The sequence below is a fragment of the Jaculus jaculus genome, chromosome 14 (genome assembly GCF_020740685.1).
Source record: "Jaculus jaculus isolate mJacJac1 chromosome 14, mJacJac1.mat.Y.cur, whole genome shotgun sequence".
Lineage (NCBI taxonomy): Eukaryota > Metazoa > Chordata > Mammalia > Rodentia > Dipodidae > Jaculus > Jaculus jaculus.
This window is the reverse complement of record NC_059115.1, coordinates 69,149,379-69,169,830: the sequence shown is the minus strand read 5'-3', so window position 1 is coordinate 69,169,830 and position 20,452 is coordinate 69,149,379. Positions and strand designations below refer to the sequence as shown.

General features: G+C 43.2%; 1 protein-coding gene across 3 annotated transcripts in view; it reads left to right on the top strand.

The window, feature by feature from the left end:
- Window positions 1-18,975, top strand: part of Rhobtb3 (Rho related BTB domain containing 3) — a 60,796-nt gene extending 41,821 nt beyond the window's left edge. For 2 of the 3 annotated variants that reach the window (XM_045133265.1, XM_045133264.1), the window contains exons 8-12: window positions 59-179; window positions 8,852-9,025; window positions 11,225-11,391; window positions 13,236-13,332; window positions 18,521-18,975. In XM_045133265.1, the coding sequence (XP_044989200.1) occupies window positions 59-179; window positions 8,852-9,025; window positions 11,225-11,391; window positions 13,236-13,332; window positions 18,521-18,636 (675 nt within the window). In that variant the 3' untranslated portion in view covers window positions 18,637-18,975. Of the gene's footprint in view, window positions 1-58; window positions 180-8,851; window positions 9,026-11,224; window positions 11,392-13,235; window positions 13,333-17,207; window positions 17,257-18,520 lie in introns of all 3 variants that reach the window. The other variant, XM_045133266.1, reaches the window with a different exon arrangement.
- The last annotated feature ends 1,477 nt before the right edge of the window (window positions 18,976-20,452 follow it).

The window sequence follows — 20,452 nt, the reverse complement described above, 5'->3', positions numbered from 1 at the left end:
ATCTTAAACATCTTTCCCCCTTGTATTTGTGTTTCTTTTTTTCTTTCTCTTCAAATAGATTAACTGCCTAAGGAATTGCAAGACCTACCAAGCCAGAAAACCTCTGTGGTTCTATAGTACTTCCCTCAAGTTTTTTCTTAATAAGCCAATGCTTGCCGATGTTGTGTTTGAAATACAAGGTATGTCTGAGCGTTCACAAAGTCCGCTGCATTTTTATTTCGCATTTGCTTCTCTTGCTGTTTTATTTCAGCTTCAAATACTCGGGGTGGAAGAATTGCTGTTGTCTTCTATAGGACAGATTAATACAAACTGAATTTCAACAAAATCTTCTTATTATAAAAATAAGAAAAGTTAATTTAGACCCCCCCCATGTACTTCATTGGCTTCTAATCAGCACAGGATGGGTTACAGATTTCTTTAAGATCCTGGTTTTTAATCCATCTGGAACCAGCTCCCTTAAAATTATATTACCTCTTGCTTAGTTTATTGGGTACTCTTTCTTTTTATTGCCTGACCTACATCAGGCCCCCACACAGGTTTTGTTTTTTTTTTTTCCTGCTTTTATCCCTCAGGGTACTGTGAGAATTGTTATCACCAGTGCAACTAAAAACTGCTTATTATCTCTGTGGGGGAGCATTGCTACCTCATTTTAATAAAGATGAGCTGCTTGAATGCCCATTACTGATTACGTGCATGGATAGTTTTGTCACTTTAGTAGATTGCATGTATAATCTTAGAGATAAATTGTCAGATACCTTTAATTGTGCAAGAAGGATAGAAGATGTTGATTCCGAATACATTAAGTGTAACCTACGTGGGCCAGCATGAATAGGAAGATGTGACTCTGGTTTTGTGGGAGGCTTGTGTGGCGGCTAGCATAATCATTTACTTTCGAAAACCTTTCCCAAAGAGATTCGTTTTACTTCACTTTGGTCACTTGCCAAGATAAACAGCGAATTGGAAACTTTCCCAAGTTATGTTCCAAAGCCATTGTCAGGGGCACCATATGCAGTGTGAGCCCAGGACACTGAAAATGGGACAGCGAGAGTGACCTTGTGATGCATTTTAAAAGGGAAATTATTGGGGGTGGGCAACCGCAAGCGTCTGTGGAGTCTCTGTGATTCTTTCGTCAAGTTAAAGAATGCTCAGCCTGATGCTCACAGTCTCCCACTATTATTGCCACATCTTGATTTTTTTTTTATATTTTTATTTATTTATTTGAGAGCGACAGACACAGAGAGAAAGACAGATAGAGGGAGAGAGAGAGAATGGGCGCGCCAGGGCTTCCAGCCTCTGCAAACGAACTCCAGACGCGTGCGCCCCCTTGTGCATCTGGCTAACGTGGGACCTGGGGAAGCGAGCCTCGAACCAGAGTCTTTAGGCTTCACAGGCCAGCACTTAACCGCTAAGCCATCTCTCCAGCCCCACACATCTTGATTTTTAAAATATTTATTTATTTATTTGACAGAGAAAGAGGCGGGGAGAGAGAGAGAGAACAGGCCCCCGTGTGCATCTGGCTAACGTGGATCCTGGGGAATTGAACCTGAGTCCTTTGGCTTTGCAGGCAAACACCTTAACCACTAAGCCATCCCTCCAGTCCGCCACAGCTTGATTTTGTTGTCTACCAAAATAAAATAATTCAAAAGTGTGTACATAAGCCTGGCGTGGTGGCACACGCCTTTAATCCCAGCATTTGGGAGGCAGAGGTAGGAGGCTTGCTGTGAGTTCGAGGCCACCCTGAGACTCCTTAGTGAATTCCAGGTCAGCCTGGGCTAGAGTGAGATCCTACCTCGAAAAACCAAAAAAAAAAAAAAAAAAAAAAAAAAAAGTGTGTACATATAAGCCAGCTTTCATGAATTATGCATTTTAGGTGGAGATGATATTGTCAGAGGTAAAGCCACTGGTGATTACAGAGTTAGTGTCTTTGTCTCTAGGAGAAAACTGTTGATGAAGGTGTTCATGGAAAATACTTGGTATGTTCTATCCATGCAAAAGAAACTGGGATAGATAGAATTCCATGCAAATCATCTTTAAAAGTTTCATATTCTGCTGGGCATGTTGGCGCATGCCTTTTGTCCCAGCACTTGGGAGGCAGAGGTAGGAGGATTGCTGTGAGGGTGGAGGCCACCCTGAGACTCCATAGTGAATTCCTGGTCAGTGTGGGCTAGAATGAGACCCTTCCTCGGAAAAAAAAAAAAAAAAAAGTTTTATATTCCAACAGAAAAGCCTTCATCCATTTTTAAGGAGAAACATAATTTGTAAATTAAAAGGCGTTTGTATCTTTCTCAAATTGATTTTATAAAGTCCATTTTGTAAAGGTGGAATAATGGTTTCTGTGTCCTGAGAGATTACTGGCGCCACCGAACATGGCTGAGTTCTCCTGCACCTGCAACTTTATTTCCTATGTTTCTTCTAGCAATTGCATTGTTTTCATTGTAAATTTAGGTCTTTGATCCATTTTGAGTTGTTTTTTGTGCAGGGTAAGAGGTGTGAATCTAATTTCATTCTCCTGCAGGTGGCTATCAGCTTTCACAAGCACCATCTGTTGAATAAGCTTTTTTGTAGTGTATGTTTTAATGCCTTTGTTGAAGATTAGACAGTCATAGCTGGATGGGTTTATTTCTGGGCCCTCTGTGTGCTTGGTCTGAATCTCGGCTTTCGTGCAGGTGTCGTGGTGCCTTTGTCTCAGGTTCTGCAGTACAATTGAGGTCGGGTGTGGTGGTGCCTTCGGCAGTGGCCTTCTGCTTGGGCTTTCTTTGGCTGTGGTGTGGTAGTATGCGCTTCCACATGAATTGTTGATGGGTTTTTTTTTCCCCTCCCTTTGAGAATGGCATTGGAATTTTCATAAGAATTGTATTGAATCTGTAGATTATTTTTGGTAATATAGTCATATCAACCATATTAATTCTGCTAATCCCAGATATAAAATGACTCTCCATTGTCTGATGTCTTCTTTAATTTCTTTTTCTTTTTCAGTACCTTAGAATTTTCATTGTAGAGGCCTTTCACATTTTTAAAATATATTTTATTTGTTTATTTATTTATTTGAGAGAGGGAGAGAGAGAATGGGTGCGCCAGGGCCTCCAGCCACTGCAAATGAACTCCAGACACGTGCGCCCCCTTGTGCATCTGGCTAACGTGGGACCTGGGGAACCGAGCCTTGAACAGGGGTCGTTAGGCTTCACAGGCAAGCGCTTAACCGCTAAGCCATCTCTCCAGCCCAACCTCAACGTTTTAAATGTCATTGTACGTTTATATCCCCCCCCTTTTTTTTTTTTTGCTATTAGTGAAATTTAAGGACTTCCAGTGTTTTCACTATTAGAAATTGCAACTTTCTTGGGAGAGTTAGTGTAACTATCTTAATCTGAAATTAACATGACTTCCTTGAGTTCCATTTTGTTTTTAGTTTTTATTAGGATACATACATACATACATACATACATACATACATACGTAACAGTGGGTTTCATTGTAACGGTTTTATCTGTGTATATCAGGTACTGAGGTCGTCTCTGCCCCCCACTGCTCTTGGCCATTTCCTGCTGTCATTGGTTCCCTTTCTCTTCCTAACTAGGCCCTGTTGCATTTTCATGTCCTGTGTGTGTGTGTGTGTGTGTGTGTGTGTGTGTGTGTGTGTGTTGCCTATAGGAATATGAGGTTATTTATAGTAACATGTACAATTTACCAATGACTACGCCACTGCAGAAAAATGTCTCTCCTCCTCCCCCCCCCCCCCGCAACCTGTAGCTCCTCAGGGAAGGCTGGAGTCTCATGAGCCCCTCCCCACTCCATGAAGGAATGTTGAGGGGCCCCAATATTGTGTAGGTAGACACAGCGATAGAGAGTTCAAGAGTGCAGAGGCCGTGCCGTGCCCAGAGAAAAGCGTTGCACAACACTCCACCCCTTCCTCTGGCTCTTACATTCTCTCCGCCCACCTCTGTGATGTCCCCTGAGTCATGGGCAGGGTGATAGAGATGTTCCACTTATGGCTGAGCATCCAACACTTGCTTATCCTCAGAACTTTGGCCAGTTATGAGTCTTTGCAGTTACCATGAACCATTGCAAAAAAAAAAAAAAAAAAAAGAAGCTTCTCTGTCTGACCAGTGCTAAAAGCAGCACACATCTATGGACATCAACACAAATATTTAGAAGACACTTTTAAAAAATATATTTCTTTAATTTTTATTTATTCATTTGAGAGAAGAAGCAGACAGGGGAGTCAGGTCAAGAATGGGCACGCCAGGGCCTCCAGCTGCTGCACATGAACTCCAGACGCATGTGCCACCTGTGCATCTGGCTTACTTGGGTCCCAAGGAATCAAACCTAGGTCCTTTGGCTTTGCAGGCAAGTGCCTTAACCACTAAGCCATCTCTGCAGCCCTGAAAGACAATGTGATGCGCATATTACATCCATTTGGAACATCAGTAGCAGTTGCTCCATAGACCCTCTGCCTTTCCTCACCACGGGCTTTTTACCAGGCTACAGTGCTAGATTTGAATTCTCTTCTGTGCTGTGAGCTTTGAATCCGACCAGGAAGCAGTTGGTTACCTCCATAGTGGCCATGCCACTGTAACACTAGGGGACACTCACTCCTCCCTGTAAGGTCAGTACTGTGGCTCACAGGGCTCACAGCTGGCAAGACTTGATGGCATTTCTTCTTCAGCTTATTTGGCTCTGTTTGAAAACGAGCCAGTAGAGAGGAAACTGGCAGCTTGATTTTCTCTCATGTCTTACAATCTACTCCTTGGGATAGATTCTTGTTTGTTTTTTTTATTTGAGAGAGAAAGAGAGAGGGGGAGAACAGATGAACCAGGGCCTCTCGCCACTGCAAAACGAACTCCAGATGCCTACGCCACCTGTACATCTGGCTTACGTGGGTACTGGGAAATCGAACCTGGGTCCTTAGGCTTCTCAGGCAAGTGCCTTAAGCATGCCAGCCCTGGGTTAGATTCTAGACTAAAAGACGGGAAACTTGATTAAGACCAATTTACTTCCCCACTGAGGACTTGATGTGGCATATATTTTTCAGCTGTGTGCTTGCATCTTAATTTTTCTTACAAATTTGACTTGTTTATTTTTTTTGCACATTCTAATTTAGGAGGTAGAAGCCTAGTTTGTACAACCTACAGTCAGGTCTGGTCCATTGGACCTTTCAGTATTGACACATTTATATTAATTATTACAATGAGCAACATGTATGATACAGTAACAGCACAGGTGTGGTGGCAACTCTGCGGGTGATCACACAGGAGAAGATCCGATCATGCAGCCATGTTGTGTGGTACACCAGTCTCCCGCAGCTGCCTGTGTGTTGATCTTGTCCACAGACCTAGTTGCCTAGCAATGGTGGGCTCCAGGGAATGTGCTTATAACATCTGGCTACTGATTTCAGGATTATCCATCGCTGTTGCTGTTTAAAAAGTCAAAACATATTCTTATATAAATTTTATTTTATATTCTTATCACTTTGTGAAAATTTTTTACCAGACACTGAATATTTTCTTTCTAGGTCATGGTAATGCCTCTCAGTGTGACATGTTGGCTTCTGGTTTTTTTTTTTTTTAATTTTTATTTAATTATTTGAGAGCGACAGACACAGAGAAAGACAGATTGAGGGAGAGAGAGAGAATGGGCGCGCCAGGGCTTCCAGCCTCTGCAAACGAACTCCAGACGCGTGCGCCCCCTTGTGCATCTGGCTAACGTGGGACCTGGGGAACCGAGCCTCGAACCGGGGTCCTTAGGCTTCACAGGCAAGCGCTTAACCGCTAAGCCATCTCTCCAGCCCTCTGGTTTTTATATAGAGATAAATTCTTAACAAACAGCCAAAAGTTAATATCACTCCAAAATTCTAATGGTTTTGTTGTAAATGGAAATGGCTGTTTGAAGTATGATGTGTCTTAACTTTGTAATTGATTGCTCATGTAAATGTTTCACCTCCAACGTGGGGAAGGGAAGCATTCTTCTAAATACATTGATATTGAACTCAAGACAGCCCCTTAAAATAATGGTTGGATAATAACTTGCCTGAAATCTTAATTATGAGGCTGTATTTAAGTTACAGTGAAGTCTTAGGTAAATTTGCAAGGGTGTTTTCATGAGGTACTTTATCTAATACATTTACAATACAAAATGTATTGTGAAAGTTGTATTTGTGAACTAATTCACATTCAGATGTAACTGGTATCTTTAACGTAATTATGTGAAATAATAATAAATGTAAAGTGATTAATTAAAAATTATAGGAGCCTCATTAGCACAGTAGGTAGCATGTCAGTCTGATAAAAATTACTCATTTATTTTTTAATATTTTTATTAATGATACAGAGAGATGGAAAGGGAGGAAGAGAGAGAGAGAGAGAAAATGGGTGCACCAGGGCCTCTGTTTATCACCAGAGATTTCTGTTCAGATTTCCAGTCTTGCTGGGCGTGGTGGCGCACACCTTTAATGCCAACACTAGAGAGGCAGAAGGAGGAGGATCACTGTGAGTTCGAGGCCACCCTGAGACTCCATAGTGAATTCCAGGTCAGCCTGGGCTACAGTTAGACCCTACCTTGAAAAAAGAAAAAATTCCAGTCTTACCTAGGGAATTCTACCCCTTTCTACCATCTACTTGGTATTTTTAGTCAGTTTTTATTCATCTGCTTAATTCTAATGATAGATCATTCAGTTTATTTAAACTGTGTTTCTCTCTCTCTTTGTTTTTTCTTTTTTTCTTTACAAATGATGCCCTGTTCCTCATGAAATAGTTTAAGACTTAAACATGCAAGTTTAAATTATATGACCAGTTGAGCTGTTTGTTAACGGCTCTCTACAAATATACCCGGCATGCCTTACCGATGGACACTGGTCCTTAGTACGTAAACTGTCACGCTGGGGCAAGGAGCTCTGTGGCAGAGAAGGGGCATGCAGCCTGCAGGTGGCGCTGGCTGGGTGGGGAGAGGGTGCCCCCTTGCCCGAGGGGGTGGTGCACCTGTGCAGATCACAGTGCCAGCCTGTGGGCTCAGCTGGCAACGCGGGGTGGCTTGATCATCCTGAGAGAACACTGGCTTTGGAAAAAGTCACCAGGCTTAGATTAGCTGGAAGTCTTTCTTCCTCTAAGTCAGGAGGCTGTTTTTGTTTGGATTTAAGGAGGTTGAAGAACCTAATAAAGTGTGACTATTATAGAGAACGGTGCATATCTCAGATGAGTATGAGATGTGAGGATATGTGGATGCACTTTGGGGCAGAACATAGTGGTCTGCTCACTGTATTTTTTTTAATTATGTTTATTTTTTTTTCAATTTTTTATTAACAACTTCCATGATTACAAAAAATACCCCATGGTAATACCCTCCCTCCCCCCACTTTCCCCTTTGAAACTCCATTCTCTATCATATCCCCTCCCCTTCTCAATCAGTCTCTCTCTTATTTTGATGTCATGATGTCTTCCTCCTCTTATGATGGTCTTGTGTAGGGAGTGTCAGGCACTGCGAGGTCATGGATATGCAGGCCATTTTGTATCTGGAGGAGCACGTTGTAAGCAGTCCCACCCTTCCTTTGCCTCTTACGTTCTTTCTGCCACCTCTTCAGCAATGGACCCTGGGCCTTGGAAGGTGTGATAGAGATATTGCAGTGCCGAGCACGCCTGGTTTTCTTTTCTCTTTCTTTTTTTGCTGGCAGGCGGCAGCTTGTCACTCTCATCATGGGGTCTCTACTAACTAAAACCCCTCAGCCTTCTCGTCCTTGTGTCTCTGCTTCCCACCACGACACGCTGGGTGTGTGGTGGGTTGAAAAGGTTCAGCGGATCGGATCAAGGGCATGCTGAAGGCTGGCGTTGGGTGCTCAGGGGCTCCTTGGGTGGCAGAATGCTGACACCTGCTTGGCCCGCCCACGAGGCCCAGGCCTCCTGTGTGCCCACCCGCGTGCCCTGTGCAGCGGAGACGTAGCTGGAAAGCTGAGCGTGTCCCGGAGAGCTGGATTAGTGAGCTGGGGGGGGGGCTGAGGGGCCTCGAGACTTCCGGGGTCCCGCTGTCTTAGAAGACGGCATTGGCATTGTTCACTGGAAGACGTCATTGCTTCCTTGGGGAAGGGTCTGCTGGGGAGGTGACAGGGACAGCAAACTTCCCTAAAGTCTGACTGGACAAGGACTTCTCTCACCATGAGGAATGGACAGTTTATGGTTTGCTGCTCACAGTTCCCCATTTCTGATGTGGGGAAGCCTGGCTAAGACTGCTTGGCGAGCTTTGTCAAGAACGGTAATGGGATTTCTTTCCTGGCAGTGACGTGGACAGGGGCGGGGCCATTTCAAGCCTGTCATTCTAAAACATTAAGCACACTTTGTCACTTTGAGGCTTTTATCTTTAGGAAATACAAACCCACCAATGTTTGTCTGAATTCCAGATTGTTGGATTCAAGGGAGACTTTTATTATTTTATTATTATTATCTTTTGTTTTTTTTCAGGTAGGGTCTCACTCTAGTCCAAGCTGACCTGGAATTCACTCTGTAGTCTCAGGGTGGCCTCCAACTCACAGCGATCCTCCTACCTCTGCCTCCCAAACACCTGGCTTGGAATTCACTATGCAGTCTCAGGGTGGCCTCGAACTCACGGTGATCCTCCTACCTCTGCCTCCTGAGTGCTGGGATTAAAGGCGTGCGCCACCACGCCCGGCTCAAGGGAGACTTTGAACTCTTTGGATGACATGAAGAAGTCTGGAGCAATGCTGTTTATAACCCCGAAATCTGGCTTCCTGACACCAGCCTGCATGTACCCAGCACAGCACCCTCTAGCTAGAAAAGAACATGGCAGGCATACTAGAAAGGTATACTCACCGCAGGCTGGTCTTCACTTGTTTCCCTCTCGCACCTTTCAGGTACCACCGTGCCAGCCCACAGGGCCATCCTGGTGGCCCGTTGTGAAGTGATGGCAGCCATGTTTAATGGGAACTACATGGAAGCCAAGAGCGTCCTGATTCCAGTTTATGGTGTTTCCAAAGAGACGTTCTTGTCATTTTTAGAATACTTATACACAGATTCCTGTTGCCCAGGTGAGCCATATACCTGCTAAGTAACATCTCTCTCATTTTTGATAAATTGTTTTCTGTGAAATCTGTTTTCTTTAAGGTCTGTCAGCTGACATCATGGCATGTGCAGTTGGAGGTGGTGTTGAGGCAACGGTGTGTTTTCTTTCAGTCAGTTCCAGGGAAGGAGAGTGAGAGTTGGGAGCCTTTTATAGACTGTCGGGCTTGGATGTAAATTCACATGGTCACCGTGGTGCCGCCAGTACCCAGGAATGGACAAGTGCTTTGTGGTTCTCACTTTCAATTGAAGCCTCATTTTTTGAAAAATATTTTTTCATTTATATTTTTATTTATTTACTTGAGAGCAACAGACAGAGAGAGAAAGAGGCAGATAGGAGAGAGAGAGAGAATAGGCGCACCAGGGCCTCCAGCCACTGCAAATGAACTACAGATGCATGTGCCCCATGTGTATCTGGCTAACGTGGGTCCTGGGGAATCAAGCCTCGAACCGGGGTCCTTAGACTACACAGGCAAGCGCTTAACCACTAAGCCATTTCTCCAGCCTGAAGCCTTATTTTTTTTTTTCAATGCTTTTTAACATTGTGAACCTCCCCTACTCCTGTTAGATTCTATCTGGTCCAGAGGATGTGAGATTTTTTGTTGTTCTTCATTTTTATTTATTTGAGAGCGATAGGCAGAAAGAGAAAGAGGCAGAAAGAGAGGGAGAGAATGGGTGCATCAGGGCTTCCAGCCACTGCAAATGAACTCCAGACACATGGGTAACGTGGGTCCTGGGGAATAGAGCCTTGAACCAGGGTCCTTAGGCTTCACAGGCAAGCGCTTATCCACTAAGCCATCTCTCCAGCCCCAGGATGGGAGATTTTTTTTAAAGGTTCCTTCTAATTTACTTAAGTCATGTTCTCCTAAAACTGTTATCTTTGAAGACTTTCCCTGAGATTAAGATGCCCAGTGGACAGCAGAATATATTTCTCAGTTGATTGACCAAATGCTGTCTTTGAAAAGGAATCAACCATGTGTGGCAGCTAAACATTGAAACGAATTTCCCGTAGCTAGAGGCACATTGGAGAAGCAACACAATCCTTTCTTCAACAAGCTTTGTAATGCAGGCCGACTCCACTTTGAATGTTCTTCACCTTTTGGCCACCAGATGGCTCCCGCCACACACAGCTAGAATAAGCCAGGCTTTGATTCCACCAGACACCTTACACACATTTCAGACCATACCTACCTACCTACCCAGAGGTTGGCTGCTTGAATTTTTAAACTAGGAATGAAATTTCCTATGTTTGTTACTGAAATAACTTGCCGTTTATGAGTAATCTAGTGAAATATTTTAGAAGTTCCAAAAAAGAAAATTCTTCTTGTAATTGAATTAATCTTTTAGCCATAGAGTATTTTGGAGCCATTTTTACTGTCAGTGTTATGGATTGATTGGTATTTATTTTTGCTGATGAAAATGAATTGTTTCTTATTAGGAATATATGTTATTGCTATGTCAATTGGCAAATTTGGATGTTAAAGAAATATTTTGACCACTAATTAGGAAAAAGTGCGCAGGAAGGCAATATTGACTATATGACAGAAAACTTTAAAAATAGGAAAAAAGAGGCTGTCAAGAAAATCAAAATGAACAACCTGAGATAAACTAAATATATATATGTTGGGGAAATTGGATGCTGTTAGTCAGTTTATTATGTTGCTTACAAACACAGTGTTCTTGGTCTCATAGCTATAAAGGAATGTAAGGAATTCAAGGAAGGGTATGAAAGGAAATTATATACAAATAGTGATCAAACTCCCACAAAACAACTGGTGTCTTAGCATGATTCTAGGGAGTGCCTGCAGGCTGTTCTCATAGTGATTGTATTCTCTATGGTGGAACACTCAACTTTTTTTTTAATCAGTTTTATTTTTCAGTGTCTTAGTAAAGTCCTTTTTCATAACAAAATTGTAAATTCGTTAAACCTCAAAACAAAAAAAGAAAAGAAAAAGAAAGGAAGGAAAAGAACAGCAGAAAGAAATTTTCATGGAAAAACCAATCAGAATCTTAGGGTTTTTTTCTTTTTCTTTCTACTTTAGGGGGGGAGGGGTTGTTGATGGTTTGTGGTGCTGGGGAGCAAACCCAAGACCTTGCGCACGGCAGGCAGGTCCTGGGCCACTGAGCCTCAGTGTGACCATCTGTGTTCTTGGTTCCCTTCTTGCCAGCTGGCATTTTCCAGGCCATGTGCCTCCTGATCTGCGCCGAGATGTACCAGGTCTCCAGACTGCAGCATATCTGTGAGCTGTTCATCATCACGCAGCTGCAGAGCATGCCCAGCCGGGAGCTGGCCGCCATGAGCCTCGACGTCGTCGACCTGCTCAAGAAGGCCAAGGTGACTCCTCGGCGGCCCGGGCTTCTCCTTAAGAACAAAATAATAAGAGTGTGTGCGTGCTACTAAAATCTTTCTGGCTTTAAAGAGATATGTTACTACTAACCTTAATTTGAAAGTTTGGCTCTGTGGAGTGGAAGTGCCTTTATAACAGTTTCTTTTTTATTCTTATTTAATTTTTTAATATTTATTTAAGAGAGAGAGGGAGAATGAATGGGCGCACCAGGGCCTCTGGCCACTGCAAACTCCAGATGCATGCGCCCCCGTGTGCATCTGGCCATCATGGGTCCTGGGGAATTGAACCTAGGTCCTTTGGCTTTGCAGGCGTTTGCAGGCGCTAAGCCATCCCTCCAGCCCCCTTCACTCCAGTTTCTATGGTTAAGTAATCTTGAAGTATAAGATTAGAATTTTTTTTTTTTTCGAGGTAAGGTCTCACTCTAGCCCAGGCTCTTTTCTGTTAGTTCCTATAGTGCTTTATTCACATTCTTTAGAGAATTTAGCTATTAACGCGCTTGCTTGCAAAACCAAAAGAGTCAGGTTCAATTCCCCAGTGCCCACATATAGCCAGACGCACAAAGTGGCACATGCATCTGGAGTTTGTAGAAGCTGCAGGCCCTGGCATCCCTATTCTCTCTCTCTCTCTCTCTTTCTCTCTCTCTCTCTGTAACTGTATCTGCCTCTTTTTCTCTCCTCTCTCTAAAATAACTAAGTAAACAAACAAACAAAAGGCTGCCATTAAAGCTGGGCATGGTGGCGCACGCCTTTAATCCCAGGACTCCAGAGAGAGAGGTAGGAAGATCACTGTGAGTTCAAGGCCATCCTGAGACTACATAGTGAATTCCAGGTCAGCCTGGGCTGGAGTGAGACCTCACCTTGAAAAAACCATCAATCAAACAAAAGATAACCAGGGCCCCAGAAGGGGTTTAGTGGGGTTATCTAATGGGCACGAAATTTTAGTTTTGGATGATAGAATAGCGTTAGAAATGGTACTGGCTGCCAGCTACGTCGATGTGCTTAGTGGTAAAAATGGTTGCATACCTTGTACCATAGTGATGGTAATTATGAAGAAATTTACCCATGTACCAAAGTTGCCTGCCAACAAGCTGTTGTTGGAATTGATAGTTGGCTAGGCCAGTGAGTTTCACTGGGTTGACCCCAAGAGATGATGCCAATGGCCAGATCGTTCTGTTTTCTTTAGTCAGTGCATGATAGAATTCATGCAAAGGAAAGCTGTGTAGAAAATCAGCTTACACCACCCATAAGTCAATGACATGTTCTCCTTGAAATAATTTTTTCTATTTGCTCCTCAGATGAACTCTTAATTGGATAATGCTCACCTAGTCTTCTGTTACACAGATACAAGCGTAGCTGGCGAAGTTCAAGACCTTACATTAAAAGCTTAAACTAGGGCTGGAGGGATGGCTGCAGGGATAAGACCATTGCCTGCAAAGCCATAGGACCCAGGTTTGATTCCCCAGGACCCACATAAGCCAGGTGTACAAGGTGCCACATGGCTTCTGGAGTTCTTTTGCAATGGCTGAATGCTCTGGCACATCCATTCTCATTCTCTTTCTCTCTCATAAATAAAATTAAAGAAAAAACTTAAATTAAATTTCCCAGAACCTCTGTTAAGGAAACGCAGGTGTGACCATGCCTCCACTTAAAGGCACTGGTCTCCCCCACACCGTTTCTTATTACTCACATTGATTCAGCTATTTCATTGAATGATGTGACTTTAGGATGTCGCCTTCCCTTCCTGTGGTCCCAGTTACTTGGTGGCTGCTTCACTGATGGTCATATCCATGGGAACATGGGCTCTTCACGGTTTCTCTTTCTTTTTCTTGCAGTTCCACCACTCTGATTGCCTCTCAACCTGGCTACTTCATTTCATCGCCACCAACTACCTCATATTCAGCCAAAAGCCTGAATTTCAGGATCTTTCAGGTAGGTTGTTCATTTCATATTTCAACTTTATGGCCTTTGTTCTAGTGCTTGAGAAATAATTAATGGCGATAGTAGTTTCAACATGAGACTAGCCAGTGTAATGCATTCCTTTTAATTATACAATATGGAAACTTTTGAGGACTCTTTACAGTCACCTGGGTTACATAGGAAGCTTGACCTGTGTTACACAAGAAGTTTTCTAATGATTATTTTATAGCTCTCATTTTTTACATTTTTTTTAAAATTTTTATTTATTTATTTGAGAGCAACAGACAGAGAGGGAAAGAGGCAGATAGAGAAAGAGAATGGGCGCGCCAGGGCCTCCATTTACTGCAAACAAACTCCAGACGCGTGCGCCCCCTTGTGCATCTGGCTAACGTGGGTCCTGGGGAATCGAGCCTCGAACCAGGGTCCTTAGGCTTTACAGGCAAGTGCTTAACCACTAAGCCATCTCTCCAGCCCAGCTCTCATTTATTTTTAACTGCATTTCTTTTTCTTGAAAGAGGTAGATAAGGTGGTATCCTTAGGTACCATTTGGTTGTGAGAAATGAGACAACAACTTTTACTTAGTCAGGAGCAAGATTTAAACAGTATATATTTAAACTGTTTCTTAAAGAGAAATTTAACGATTTACAATATGTAGTCTTTTCTAGTAGATAATCTGCATATATGTACATAGGGAGTTCCTTATATTACTTTAGAATAGTAGGTTTTAATTGATCAAGTATCATGAAACTTACTGATCAGAAAGTATATGTAATATGATTTCTACAGTAAATTGTAAAGATTAAAACCAGTTAGCAGGATGTGGTAGCACATGCCTCTTACCCTAACATTTGGGAGGTGGAGACAAGAAGGTCAGTAGTTCGAGACCATCTGTGACTACATAGCGAGTTGAAGACTAGCCTGGTCTACATGAAATCTAGTCTCTACCAAAACCAATTGTCAATCAGTCAAAAGGTGAAACTTCTAGAACTGCTTAAGAGGAAAGAAATGGGTAAAAATGGGATATATGTTAGAGTAGATTATAAGACAATTAGTTACCCTAGTTTGCTCATGTTAATAACTAGAATAAAATTTTTTAAAAAACTGCTAAAAAAAAAGTGAGGAGGGCTGGAGGGATGCTTAACAGTTAATGCGTTTGCCTGCAAAGCCAAAGGACCCAGGTTTGGTTCCCCAGGGCCCACGTTAGCCAGATGCACAAGGGGGCGCACACATCTGGAGTTCGTTTGCAGTGGCTAGAGGCCCTGGTGCACCCATTCTCTCTCACTCTCTCTCTGTCAAATAAACAAATAAATTAAAAATGATACTTTAAAATGATTCTGTTGATAAAAGATGTGAAAACGCTTCTGGCTTCATTCTGCTGTTCACACAGTCACGAAGGTTTCTAGAGTTAACTTTTGGTAGCTACATTGTTAGTCAACAGACATTAAATGCCTTCTGGGAGTAACATAGAGTTCATCCATTAAGATGATAATATAATTGAATCAAAGAAAAGCAGCTGATACCATTAACTCTGTTTTACAAGAAAAGAAAAAAAAGCCCAGTCATAAAGATAAGGCTTACTTCTGCTTCCATTAGTTAATAGAAACATTCTTACAAAAGTTATTCTTTAAGAAATCAGTTAAAAATTAACTGAACTGCATTTTGGTCTTAAGGCCACTTTTATAATTGCCACCCTAGGGTCACCGTCATTTGTAAACGAATTGTTTTCTACCCACTGTTTTGTGTGGGTGTCTGATGTACACGGAGTACTATTACAGCCTTGGGGAGAAAGATACTCTATGAGTCCTTCAGGTTACTAATTTGTATGATATTTGGTTGCCCGGCTAAAGCCTGTGCAGTGTGCGATGTGCGTGCGTGTGGCGTGGTGATCGCGGAGCGCAGCGGGCGGGCAGGCGCGGGCAGTGATTGTGCCAGCGCGTGGTCCTCTTGGACAGACGATCAGGGAGAATGTTGTTCTCTAGGTCAGTGGTTACAAACTAGCAGCCTGTAGGCTCAATGCAGCCTGCTAAAGAGTTGTGTTTTTTTTGGGTTTTTTTTGTGGACGGCACTTGTAAATTTTATTTTAATGAAGCACTAGCATTTAACTTCTCCCGATGAAACCATGAAGATCTGGGCACACTGGGCTCACCTTGCACCAGGGCTGTCTGGAGCTGGGCAGTGGCTTCCCCCTGAGAGGGACACATCCTCTTCAGGGAATAGAGTTACCTCTTGTCTCAGTTAACTTACACCTGGCCCACTTTGCATGTCCTTGAAATCAAAGTTGTTGTTTTTTTTTGAATAATTACAGCTTCCTTATAGATTTCCATTTTCAGCTTCAGAAGTGATCAGATTATTACTGGAATTCTGCAAGTTGTGTTTTCTTGATAGCAAATTTTCTTTGTTTTTGTCTTAAAAATATTTGGGGCTGGAAAGGCAGCTTAGCGATTAAGGCACTTGTCTGCAAAGCCAAAGGACCCAGGTTCCTGTCCCCAGGACCCGCATAAGCCAGATGCACAAGGGGGCACGTGCCTCTGAAGTTCATTTACAGTGACTGGAGGCCCTGGTGCGCCCATTCTATTTATCTTCCTCTGTCTGTCTCTCAAATAAATGAAAATAATTTTTTTTTTTTTTGAGGTAGGGTCTTGGTGTAGCCCAGGATGACCTGGAATTCATTCTATAATCTCACGGTGGACTCAAACTCATGGTGATCCACCTACCTTTGCCTCCCAAGTGCTGGGACTAAAGGCATCAGCTTAATAAATATTATGTATTGTATATTATATATATTATATATCATATATATAGAGAGAAGAGAAAGATATAATTAAAAAAATTTTATTATTGACAACTTCCATATTTATAGACAATAAACCATGATGATTCCCTTCCCTCCCCCATTTCCCCTTCACAAATTCACTCTCCATCATATTCCCTCCCTCTGTCTATTAGTCTCTCTTTTATTTTGATGTCATCATTTTTACCTCCTATTATGACGGTCTTATGTAGGAACTGCTAGACACTGTGAGGTCATGGATATCAAGGCCAATTTCTATCTGGACAATTATATTGTAAGCAGTCCTACCCTTCCTTTGGTTCTTACATTCTTTCCACCACCTCTTCCACAATAGACCCTGAGCCTTAGAAGTTGTGATAGAGATGTTTCAGTGCTGAGCACTATTTTGTCACTTCTTCTCAGCACTATGGTGCCTTTTGGTCATCCCAGTGGTCACAACCATCTGAAAAGAGAAGCTTCTCTAACTAAGTGAAAGTAGCATTGATATGTGGGTCTGAATGTTAATTAAGTGCTTATAGGACAGTTTGGTGGGCATAATATATGCATTTAGCCAGACAAGAGCAGGTGTGACATGCCAAAGGCTCATGACCTCCCCCACCATAGGCTTTTGATTATCCTTTCAGTACCAGGCATATATTCCCTCCCATAGAGTAGGCCTCCAGTCCAATTAGAGAGCAGTTGGTTTCCCCCATAATGCTATTGCACCCACTCAGTCATTTGGCCTGTCTGCCCAAACTTGAGGCTGCCAGTGTCCACTGTTTTCACGACTGATGACTTCTGTCTCCCATAGGGCTGCATGCAGTGCAGCTTTTTCCAACTTAATGTCAGCTGGTCTACAGGGAGCAGGTTTTTAGCTCAGCTCCAGCTTGATTTCTGAGTGACCTTGCAGCCCAGGAACATGGAGTCTTCAGCAATACAAAAAAAAAAAAAAAAGTTTTTATTTGCTTATGAGAGGCAGGAGGAGGATGGGCGAGGCAGGGCCTTCTGCCACTGCAGACAAACTCCAGACGCTTGTACGACTCTGTGCGTCTGTCTTTACGTGGGTACTGAGGAATCAAACCAGCCCTATTTTTGTCTTGTTTTTGTTTTCGTGTAGCCCAGGATGGCCTTGAGCTGCCACCACCTTCCACATGCTTGGATTGCAGGTGTGTACCACCACATACATGTGTAGACATCACAAAGTGAGGCTGGAAAAACAAAAAAGTCTCATGTTGTGGCAGGCCCGAGGACCCAGCTAAGTGGCTCATTCAATGTTAGATTTTCACATGCTGCTTTCTTACAAAAAACATACACGAATATTACACGGTGACCCTCGGTGTCTACAGAATCACTTTTCTCACAGTTCGTTGAATGTACCTCAATATTGTGGACCATTTGTCTTGTTTTTGTTTTGCTGGCCACCAGAACTATGTGTGAGAACTTTTTTTCTGGCACTCTGGCCCTGACCAAAGCAGCACCCTCACTCATGTCCCTGTGCTTCCGGATGACACCTACAGAGCTAACTTCCCCGCGCAGCCAGTTTGTTTCTTTGCACAGAGGTCTTGTGACCAGGATGTTGATCCACACGCCAGTGGAGACCAGTGCGGTGGTTGGAGAGGTGGGAACTGACTTGGCAGAAGGACACAGAGGCAGGGTGGGGGCGGGGAGGAGCAAGGCGAGGCAGGAGCTGGACCCTGGGGTAGTTAAGATAGCGCGTGCAGAGGTCAAGATGAGAATGGTGGAAACAGTTGAACGTTGACTTAAAAACTTAAGACGTGCACGCCCTCCACTCAACGCACGCAACCGTCATAGGAGATAGGAAACTCATTTTTAGAGAAATGCAACCCAAAGCATCCTAGATCCCTGAACTGTGGATGAAGTCGAGCTCAGGCCTGAGGGTCTGGGCTGGAGCATGAGGTTGCGTGGAAGTGTGTAGAGTGTGCCCTGTATGAAGAGACCAGAGGAGCCGCCTGGAAACCAAGAGGGTGCAGGGCCCTCGTGGGCGGGCAGGGCCTGAGCAGCAGCAGGAATGGGCAGATTATCTGTTGACTGGGCCTGAGTGAGAAATTGGGAGGGAAGGCGTCACAGATCAGCAGGATGAGTTGGCTACAGAGAAAACTAACTAGGAAAAATGAGTCGCTCATCTCCAGGGGAGGGAAAAAAAAAGTTTATTGAAAAAGGAAAGGAAAGCAATCAAATTCTGTGGGAGAAACAGCAGACAAGATGTATATAAGCATGCATCCCATAATGGCATAAGTCCTGATGGCTGTGTTTATTATACAGTTGCATCAAGTGATCTTGGAAGGCTGCAGGAAAGACGTGGGCGTGTACGGAGCTAGGATCTCATCTGCTAGGAAACAGACAGCAAATATCTGAATATAATGCAAACATGAAAGATATCCTATTAACTTATTTTTCTTAAAATTTTAGTGGAAGAACGCAGTTTTGTTGAGAAACACAGATGGCCATCAAATGTGTACTTGAAGCAGCTCGCAGAATACAGGAAGTACATTCACTCCCGGAAATGCCGCTGCTTAGTAATGTGACCTGGACCTTTTATACACATACGTACATCCTCTATTATTATCATTATTATCACCATGAAGAATGGATTGCCTCTGCATTCTGGTAAAACTCTTAGGACTAAAATCAATAAGAGTATTAAAAAATCATTATAAGCTGGGCGTGGTGGCGCACGCCTTGAATCCCAGCTCTCGGGAGGCAGAGGTAGGAGGATCCTCATGAGTTTGAGGCCACCCTGAGACTACATAGTGAATTCCAGGTCAGCCTGGGCTAGAGTGAGACCTTACCTCGGGGGGGGGGGGCATTATAGAGCTTTTTATTACCTTCCCAAAAATATATATATTGTGGTCTTAAAAGGGAACGAGATACACCACAGACTTAAACTAATGCTTCACTTAGAATATAAAGCTGTTAAACAGCTGTTTTCCTTTTAAGATGTCCTATTGCTTTAGTGACATTAAGACCTCTCTCAGTTAAGAAATGTATAATTTTTCAAAATGATAGAATCCAGAAACTTAATCACGTCTGACTAATTGCTCTATTAAAATAAGGAGCGTACCCGGTGCGCGTAATCCTACGGTGACAAATTTCGGGGGAAACCAAGCAGTCCCACACAAGGTTGTAGGAATAATGTCCCTGGAGCTTTGCAAGTGGCATGACCCTTGGCTCCAGATCAGTTACAGGGTTCGAGTCACCATCATGAAGGAAAGGTCTGTCTTTCCTGTGGACTACACAAGTGAATCACCCTTGCCTCCTCCGTAGCTTTCTGAGTAGCTAGCAAGCCTAAGCAAGCTGGCTTTACCTGTCTGCGTGGGTTGCACAGGGTCCCACGCTCAGAAGGACCTAGCACCAAGTTATATTAACTAGCAGAAAAAGAAAAAAAAAGAACTGCTGTCTTCTTGTGCAAACATCACCCTGTGTGGAAGCAGGAATGGAGTGCTGCTCTCCGGAAAGAGTGGGGTTTGTTGGAGAGAAGAGAATGCACTGTGGATTAGCACCTCGTGGTGAATTCACACCACCCACAGCTTCCACCACCACCTCCGCTGGCAATTGAGAAATGGTTTTGTTAGCTTTAGAACACACACAGTTTTGACCCAGTGCTTCAGCATTTTGCAAGAACAGGATGTTGGTGAGAGTCACTGGCTTGCCTCACACTAATACACATTTAAGATGCTCACAGGAGTAGATGCCTTGCAGAGACTTTGCTATGAAGGTCCAAGAACTCCTGTTCTGAAGAGTATGTTTGTTAAAGTTAGGTGTCATGGTTTAAATTGTTAAGAGTGCTTTCGAAGGGCTGCAAGGCTATTTGGTGTGGTATAACTGAGGTTTCCTAGCAGGGTGAACAAAGAATATCAATCAGAGACTTGGAACATGTAGAGAGAATGGTGTTGGGATAGAGGATGGAAAAAGAGTTCCTCTGATATTGCGTGTACACAGAAGTGATGCCGTGCGATGGTCACCGGCCTGGACATGGTCAGCATCATTGTCACCAGTAATTTAGTATCAGAATATATATTTCTCACTGTCAGTGATTTTAGAATGCACATATCCCCCCGCGGGACTTTTCAAAGGTTTGATTAAATAGTCTTAAACTATAAGTGCCAGGATTCCATACAGCTATCCTCTGTGTGTGTTCCAGCAATGTCAGGGAGGGGCAGGAAACCCTTCCCTACCGGGAATAATCCCAAGAGACCTTGTTTTAATCAATGAAGAGGGCTGGAATGTGTCTTACGTTTTCTGTATAAAACATGCGTTAACTATTGACAAATTCCAGCTGACAAGAATTAGCATTGTAAAGAATCGATAACTGTGGATTTCTAGGAATTTTATTCATGTTCA